The sequence below is a fragment of the Microtus ochrogaster genome, linkage group LG8 (assembly GCF_000317375.1).
Source record: "Microtus ochrogaster isolate Prairie Vole_2 linkage group LG8, MicOch1.0, whole genome shotgun sequence".
Classification (NCBI taxonomy): Eukaryota; Metazoa; Chordata; class Mammalia; order Rodentia; family Cricetidae; genus Microtus; species Microtus ochrogaster.
Window position 1 is genome coordinate 20,237,837 of NC_022033.1, and position 8,610 is coordinate 20,246,446.

At 46.2% G+C, this 8,610-nt stretch overlaps 1 protein-coding gene across 2 annotated transcripts in view; it reads left to right on the forward strand.

Moving 5' to 3' along the window:
* Tti1 (TELO2 interacting protein 1) overlaps positions 1–8,610 on the forward strand; it is a 46,547-nt gene that overhangs the window by 17,356 nt on the left and 20,581 nt on the right. Inside the window, exons 2-3 of one of the 2 annotated variants that reach the window (XM_005363013.3) lie at positions 1,518–3,853; positions 7,608–7,796. In XM_005363013.3, the coding sequence (XP_005363070.1) occupies positions 1,552–3,853; positions 7,608–7,796 (2,491 nt within the window). In that variant the 5' untranslated portion in view covers positions 1,518–1,551. Of the gene's footprint in view, positions 1–1,517; positions 3,854–7,607; positions 7,797–8,610 lie in introns of those variants that run through there. The other variant, XM_026787038.1, reaches the window with a different exon arrangement.

Here is an 8,610-nt window from a genome sequence, read left to right on the forward strand (position 1 = left end):
TCCACTTGTCTTCATTGTTCTCTCTAGTGTTCAGAACTTTAAAAAATGGTTTTTGGGTGGATGTAATGACTCTTCTCCATAATCCAAACACTTGAGAGGCTGAGGCAGAAGGTTTGCCATGCATTTGAGGACATCTTGTGCTATTATTCAGACACAAATGTGCGCGCACAATAATTTTTTATTTTTTTCATCCATCAATAAGAGTGCACTGGAGCCCTCTGTTGGTTCACAGGCACAGTCCAGCTCAGCTCTCTGGAATGGCCAGGTCTTGGTCTGTAAACACACTGGGTTCTTCTCGCCTGTCAGCCCTGTGGCCCCTGGATTTAGGAGTACTCACTCATGAGCTAGAGATGGACAGCCGAGGAGGAAAAATACAAGCCCTCCAGACTGGATGATCACTAATCCAGCCATGGGTGATCACTCCATCCAATGCCAGCATTTTACAATGTTATACATTTATAGCTCCAGCTTTGACTTGGTCCATAGTACCTTTGGGCCACAGTTTGGTGTCTTCCCAGCATGCTCTGTTTTCCTAAAGGAAATGTTTGAGGCTTATTTCTCTCCCCAAGCTCTGTGTTTATCTTTTTTTGTTCACTGTCAGTCTGAGTTTGAATTTCTCACAGGAAAGAAAGGCTTTCAGGCATTAAGCGGCTCAGCCTCTTCATTACCTCTAAACCTGTCTCCTTTGCTTTCCTGCTGCCATCCAGCTTTCTGTGCTGCAGCAATCTCTTCCCCCGTGATGGCTGTGGCAGTGTGCACTCCTGGTTTTCCATCCCTGGGCATACTCTACTTTCTTTTGTGTTTGTCAGCCTCACCCAGCTCTGATCCTTCCTCCATATTACCATCTGCATAAAGATCATAGCCTCCCAACCCCCATCTCCGTCTCTCTCTCTCTCTCTTAAAACCCCCAGTGACAAGAACAGGCAAAAGGAATCTTAAGAGAGAGAAGTCAGAATTATAGAGGAAGAGGGATCAATTGTAAAGGACATGGGAAAGCCTTCTCGGACGCTAGAAACATTTTCTGTCTTGCTTTGGGTAGTGCTTATGCAGGCCTCAACGTATGTGAGAACTCACTGGCCTGTACACCAAGACTGTGTTTTCTCTGTATATCCCTCTTCTTTCAGCAGCCCAGTAAGGAGTTAGAACTCCGTCTCTAGCCTAGCCCAGAACCTTATGCATTTGCCCCTAGGTAATGGTTCAGGCATGCTATTTTGAAACTCAGTTGTGACTTGTCCCAGCTCACTTAGAACCTAAACTTAGGTCTGTCCTAATAGCTAGAGACTGCGCTGCTTGCTTACATCCTTCACTGAGCTGAGGATACTTCAAGAATAGGAGCCAGTTCTTTGCGGCTCCCTTGCTCTCCCTTATAATGACTGGCACCTTGGGCCCCATAAATAGTGGGTGGATGGATGGATGGATGGAATGATGGACAGATGGACAGACGGACAGACCTTCACTCTGTATTCACTTTGAGCTTGACACTCTTTACTGAAAAGTTTCCCTCTTCCAACCTACAGGATGTTTCCTTAGTGAGGGAGAAGACAGTGTGCAATGGCGGTGTTTGACTCTCCTGAGGAGGCCTTTGGCATCTTACGTCCAGTCTGTGTTCAGCTTACCAAGGCCCAGACAGTGGAGAATGTGGAACATCTGCAGACACAGTTACAGGCCGTGAGTGATATTGCCCTTCAGGAGCTACAGCAGTACGTCCTCTTCCCCTTACGATTTGCCCTGAAGACCCCAGGGCCCAAAAGAGAGCGCCTGGTCCAGAGCGTGGTGGAGTGCCTCACCTTCGTCCTCTCTTCAACATGTGTGAGAGAGCAAGAGCTTCTCCAGGAACTCTTCTCGGAACTTTCAGCCTGTCTGTACTCCCCCAGCTCCCAAAAACCTGCAGCTGTGTCGGAGGAGTTGAAATTGGCTGTGATCCGGGGACTTAGCACCTTGATGCACTCAGCTTACAGGGACATCATTCTGACTTTTTATGAGCCCTCCATTCTGCCTCGGTTAGGATTTGCTGTATCTTTACTGTTGGGCCTGGCAGAGCAGGAGAAGTCAAAGCAGATTAAAATTGCTGCCTTGGAGTGTCTACAGGTTCTCCTCCTTCAGTGCGATTGTCAGGACCATCCGAGGCCCGTGGGTGAACTGGAGCAGCAACAGCAGCTGGGAGATTTGTTGGCTTCTTTCCTACCTGGAATCTCAACTGCACTGACCAGAATCATCACAGGAGACTTTAAACAAGGTCACAGTATTGTTGTGTCTTCCCTAAAGGTCTTTTACAAGACAGTGGGCTTCATCATGGCTGATGAACAGCTCACAAGAATCCCCAAGGCTGGAGCAAACCCTGCAGTTGAGCCCAGAGTGGCAGCCCTGATGATTCACAGGGAAGCAGACTGGGTAAAAAGCACTGGGGACAAGTTGGCAATCCTTATTAAAAAGATAATTGAGAGTGTCTCTGTTCACCCTCACTGGAAGGCAAGGCTGGAGCTGGTAGAGCTTGTGGAGGTCCTGCTTCTGAAGTGCAGTCAGTCCCTGGTTGAATGCACAGGTCCCCTCTTGAAGGTGTTGGTTGGTCTAGTAAATGATGAAAGTCCTGAAGTCCAGGCGCAGTGCAATACAGTGCTAAGGCATTTTGCAGATCAGAAAGTAGTGGTGGGCAGCAGAGCCTTGGCTGACATCTTGTCAGAAAGCCTGCATGCACTTGCCACATCTCTTCCCCGCCTAATGAACACACAAGACGACCAGGGCAAGTTCTCTACTCTTTCCTTGTTACTGGGGTATCTAAAGCTATTGGGCCCCAAAGTGCATGTGATTCTCAATTCTGTTGCCCACCTGCAGCGCCTTTCCAGAGCACTTGTCCAAGTACTAGAGCTAGAGGTGGCAGATGTCAAGATGGTGGAAGAGCGGCGCTGGAACTCCGACAACCTGAGTGCTTCTCCAGCGGCCTCAGATGTGCGACCGTGGAGCCGAGTCCAGAGGAGATATTTCCGCTGCTTCACTGATGAGAGGGTCTTCCTGCTCCTGCGGCAGATCTGTCAGCTCCTTGGTTACTATGGGGACCTGTATTTGCTTGTCGATCACTTTATGGAACTGTACCATGCATCTGTAGTTTACCGAAAGCAAGCTGCCATGATCCTTAATGAACTGGTTGTAGGGGCTGCCGGGCTGGATGTAGAAGATATTCATAACAAATGTACAAGCATAGGCCCAGAGGAACTGAGAGAGATTGTGAAATCTATATTGGAGGAATACATAAGCCAAGAAAACTGGTACTTGATTACCTGTATTGAAGCTGAGGAGGGGGAGGAAACGACAGTGAAGCCTCCTGGCCTCCAGGCCATCACATCTGGTGCAAACACCTGCCACGTTGTATCTTTTCCAGCCTCATCAAAGCCGAGCCCCACTATCTGCTCCATGAACAGTAACATCTGGCAGATATGCATTCAGCTGGAAGGGATTGGCCAGTTTGCTTATGCATTACGAAAAGACTTCCGTTTGCTTTTGATGTCAGCCCTCTATCCAGTACTGGAGAAGGCTGGAGACCAAACCTTGCTCATTAGTCAAGTGGCTACTAGCACCATGGAGGCCATCTGCCATGCTTGTGGCTATAACTCCGTACAGCACCTGATCAATCAAAATTCAGACTATTTGGTGAATGGTATCTCTTTAAATCTGCGCCACCTTGCTCTGCACCCTCATACCCCAAAAGTCTTAGAAGTCATGCTTGGGAACTCAGATGCTAGCCTACTTCCTTTGGTAGCAGATGTGGTACAAGATGTCTTGGCCACCCTGGACCAATTTTATGATAAGAGAGCTGCTTCCTTTGTCAGCGTGCTGCATGCTTTGCTGGCAGCATTAGGTACATTGAAAGCCTTTTTTGATACCAGTTGAGGAGATAGGAGCCAAGATCCTGGTTTGCCTAGTCTTATTCCGTGTTCAGGAATGTGCTATGGAGGACATTGGGAAAGTTGTCTCTCCAACCCCACAGGACACAGGGGATTGTCAAGACTACAGTGTTGGTTTTTATACTTGGAATATTTCTGCCGTTTATTGAGCCCTGCTCTGTGTCAGGATATAAACCACACAGACTAGGTAGAAACAGCATTTTTTATTTTATAAATAAGAAAAACCAAGGCTCAGTGAGATCCTGTTCAGCCAGGGTCACACTATTAATAAGGGATAAAGTTGGATTTGTTGCTAGTTTATTCTTCCCAATATACTATGCTGCTACTAATGCTTCTTAGAGCTGGCAGCATCTGTGCTGGGAGAGGGCAGGAGCAGCAGGAAGCACTCAGCCACCGAGAGCTGGGACAGCAGATAGAACCTTTCTTTTCTTTCTTTGGTTGGGGTTGGCTCTGGGAATTGAACTCAGGGCCTACATAGGCTAAGGTGTTGTACCACTGAGCTACATCCTCAACCCTCTAGAATTTTTCTGATAATGGTTATCCTCTGTCTCTTTTGCCCAGTGCAATAGCCAGTAACCATGCATGACTAAAACTACTAGGGAGTTGAATTTTTTGTTTCTTTGTTTTTGTTTAGTTTTTCAAGACAGGGTTTCTCTGTGTAACAGTCCTGGGTGTCCTGGAACTCACTTGGTAGACCAGGCTGGCCTCAAACTCACTGAGCTCTGTCTGCCTCTGCCTCCCAAGATTACAAGTGTGAACCATTATATTCAGCAAGGAATTGAAATTTTGATTTTGTTTCATATTTTAGCCACATGGACTTTACTGGACAGCAGTAATCTAGAAGCTTAAAAACATTTATTATTTTATGTGTTTGAGTGTTTGCCTGTATACGTGTATATGCCTACATGTGTGTGTTTAGTGCCTACAGAGGCCAGAAGAAGGCACTATATCTCCCAGAACTGGAGTTATAGTTGGTGTGAGCCACCATATGGGTACTGGGAATTAGAACTGGGCCTACTGGAAGAATAACCGGTGTTCTTAACTGCTGTACCATCTCTCTAGCCCCTTGTTCTTCTTCTTAACCTTTTTTTTAAGGTAAAAAAAAAATATTTATGTGTATGACTGTTGTACCTGCATGTGTGTCTGTGCACCACATGCCTAGAGGCCAGAAAAGGGAGTCTGATCCATTGGAACTGGAATTATAGACAGCTGTGAGCTGCCATGTGGGTGCTAGAAATTGAACCCAGTTCCCCTGAAAGAGCAGCCAGTGTTCTTAACCACTGAGCCATCTCTCCAGCCCCTCCTTTTAATTGTACCAGTTGACTTAATTGTCTCATTTATATTTTGATCCTGCTGGGTGCTTTCTAGGGATGTTAGCCACCTTTAGCATGGCATGGTTTTCTACCATGAACAAAAGCCAGGCTTGGTAGGATTATACCTGTAATCCCAGCTGCCAGGACACTCAAGCAGAAGGATCATGAGTTCAAGGCCAGTCTGATGTATATAGCAAGACCATGTCTAATAAATAAATAAATCCCTCAAGTGAACAGTTAATCATAAAATGAAAAACAGTGAGCTCTATCCTGGTGCTTTTATCCAAAGAGCATATCTCCAGTGCTGCCCATAGCCTCTGAGGCAGAGGAAAGGGTCCTTGGCCTCATTCTGTCAGGTGAAAAGGCCAAGATCCCGTGAGAAACTTTCTCAGAAGAGGTGACTGGGGCAGGGACCATGCTCTTCTCTGGGGCGACACTTCATTGTTCACTCTTTCATTCACGACCACTCACATACCACGCGGATGCTCTTTCTTTACTCATAAAGATGCTACACCAAGTAGTGAGGGTACAGCAGTGAACAAGATCACACGTGCAGCTTTCTTGCTGATGAGAGACTTCAGCTGCTGATAAGCACTTTGAAGGACACGAAAGCCTAGTGCTAGGGAGGAGCTGGGAGAGGCTACTCAAGGTTGCACTGTCAGGGAAGGCCTCTCTGGGAAATTCAGCTAAGGCTGATACTGGAAGGAGGAGGAGGCTGCGAGGTGTACAGGGCTGCATCACATCCCACTGAGTCACGACACTGACTTTAACCAGACCCTTCTTGCTTGACATTAAAAAAGAATGTTTCTCTATCTTTTGCCTTCAATATTATCAGTAGCATAAATTCCTAAAAGAAATGCTTGTTCAAAGAGTTTTACATTTAAATTTTTGATTGAGAGTATCAAATTGCTCTCCTAAGAGATTGTACCAATTTAAGCTCCATCAGCAATGTAAAAGTGCCAATTTTGCCACACCCTCACCCATACTGTCTTATTACTGAGCCTTTGATCTTTGCTAATCCAATAGGAGAAAAATTGCACCTTATTATAGTTGTAATTTGCATTAAGAGTGAGGTTGAGCTTCTTTTCATACATTTAAAACCCATTTGTGAGCAAAGACATTTTCCAGTCTGACACTAGCTTTGAATGTAAAAATAATCTGCAGTGTGTGGACTCCCTGCAGTTATAATGCTGGGGCTAGGCTTTACCCATTTGGGGTCCAGCGCCTGAGAGTTCACCCAGAGCCTAATATATACCTGGGAATGGGACGCTGAAGAAACAGCATGCTTAGCTGCGCATGGAGCACACGCCTTTGCTCCTAGCATTCAGGAGGCAGGGGCAGGCAGATCTCTGCCTTGTCTCAAAATTCAATTTAATTTAGAAAGGACGTTTAACTCCACATGTAGGAGCCTCCAGATACCAGCCAGGAAACTGTCGTCTCAGTCATTTGTTCCCTGATACTCCCAGGTGCCTGAGCAGGTCACCTCCCTTCTGCTTTCTGGCTCTGGGCAGTTGCTCCTTATTGAAAAGGAGACTAGCAGGTGCTAAAAGTGACAGTCTTTCTCCTGCTGTTGGCAGAAGGGAGGGAGGGTACCGGCCAAGAGGCTGTGGGATTGGGGATGTTATTGCTTTATTCTTTAAGTATTCAGAACCTTTTGGAATTAAAGACTTTGAAGGGTCTCAATACCTAGGAATGACTGAAATTAGAACTGCTGTAGTTAAGTAAGGAATTTAGACCCTAGTGGACACCCCACACTCACCCTGACTTCCTGGTTTCCCCTTTGTGATTGCTACAGAGGCCTAAGGCCCCTCAGGGCACAGTTGGAAACCACTGGAGTGGTTTAAGGTTTATTTTGTGGTGACATGTCAGAGGCACTGGAGCATTTTCTGTTAAGAAACCCATGTAAGGCTGCCCATTCTCCCAGTACTGCAGAGCCCATCGAACGAGGAGCGTATCCTGTCCTCGGAGTTGCGTCACCTGTGTTTGTCCTCAAACACACTGCATATGTTTGAGTTCCAGCCCTGTGCTGTGGCATGTTAGAGTTAGGAGTTCCATGGTGAAGATTCACATACCAAACTACACGAAAAATAAATACAGTTACAAAATACAAAGGGAAAGAGCTTTTTGCTGTGTAAGGGACAGCTTTCCTGGGAATGTTCTGATTGTTCTGAAATGTGCAATGATTTGGAATTAGACAGGTGTAAAGCAGGAGAAAAGTATTCTGGTCATTCAAGAGCAGCAGCATGTATAAGAGTTCTGAGACAGGAAAATACCTTGTGTACTGGAGCCACTGGGAGTTGGCAAGTTAGGAGGCAGCCAACTGACGTGGTAGAAGGTGGGGTTGCAGTGCTGGTGCCTGTCACTAATCACGAGTCATGATAACATTTTCTTGCAGCCCGCTGGTTCCCAGATGCAGGTTCTACTGGGCAGCTCCAGCCGTGCAGTTTAGAAGAGGAGGGAAGGCAAATGCCAGCAGCTCGCCAGGCTAGTGCCACAGCAGAGGACATCGAGCAGTTTGTGCTGAACTACCTCAAAGAGAAGGACATAGCAGAGGGGAATGTTTCTGACCTTGAAACTGAGGAAGGTAATTGCTGTTTGGTTTCACCAGCTCCTTTTTGAACCAATCATTGTGAAAACAAAATGTCATTCCAGAAAGTGGAAGAAAAGTTGCCCTAAACCTCACTATGCTCACAGCTCTTCGTGTGTGTGTGTGTGTGTGTGTTTGTATGTGAGTAAACTTTTCCCATTCCTTTTATTTAAAAAAAAAAACTATTTACATGGTAGCAGCCATAGTTTTGTTTGTGCTGATGAGGATTGTACTGGGACTCACTACCACTGGACTGTACCTAGTGCCTCTGGCTCCAACGTCTAAATGTCCCATATCCTTCGTGTTTAGTCATAAAGGACACTCCAAGTTTTCAGAGTCATCGTTGGGGTGGCAGCTACCAAGTGTGCATCCCCCATGTGAAGTTAAGGTTGCCTGCAGCCTTGCTGTGATACACTGTGCCAAGGGATAATTCTCTGTGTGTGACCTTTTCTTCGTACTTGCATATCTGTAGAACAAGAAATAAAAACCCAGAGACAGATAATTGGGTTTCAGATTGAGGGTAAAAAAATACAACATCCAGCCCCTGGCTCTTTCCTCTATCTCAGTCTGAAATGACAATCCCGCCTCCAGGAATCTCAGAATGAGACTGTGTCTGAGAACTTGTCTCCTCCTGTCTTATATTCCTCTCTAGTGCTGGGGTTAAAGGCATGCACCACTACCGCCTGGTTTCTGTGGCAAACTAGTGTGGCTACTGGGATTAAAGGTGTGTGTCACCGCTGCCTAGTCTGTAAGGCTGACCAGGGCAGCTGTTTTACTCTCTGATCTTTGGGCAAGCTTTACTTATGAAAAT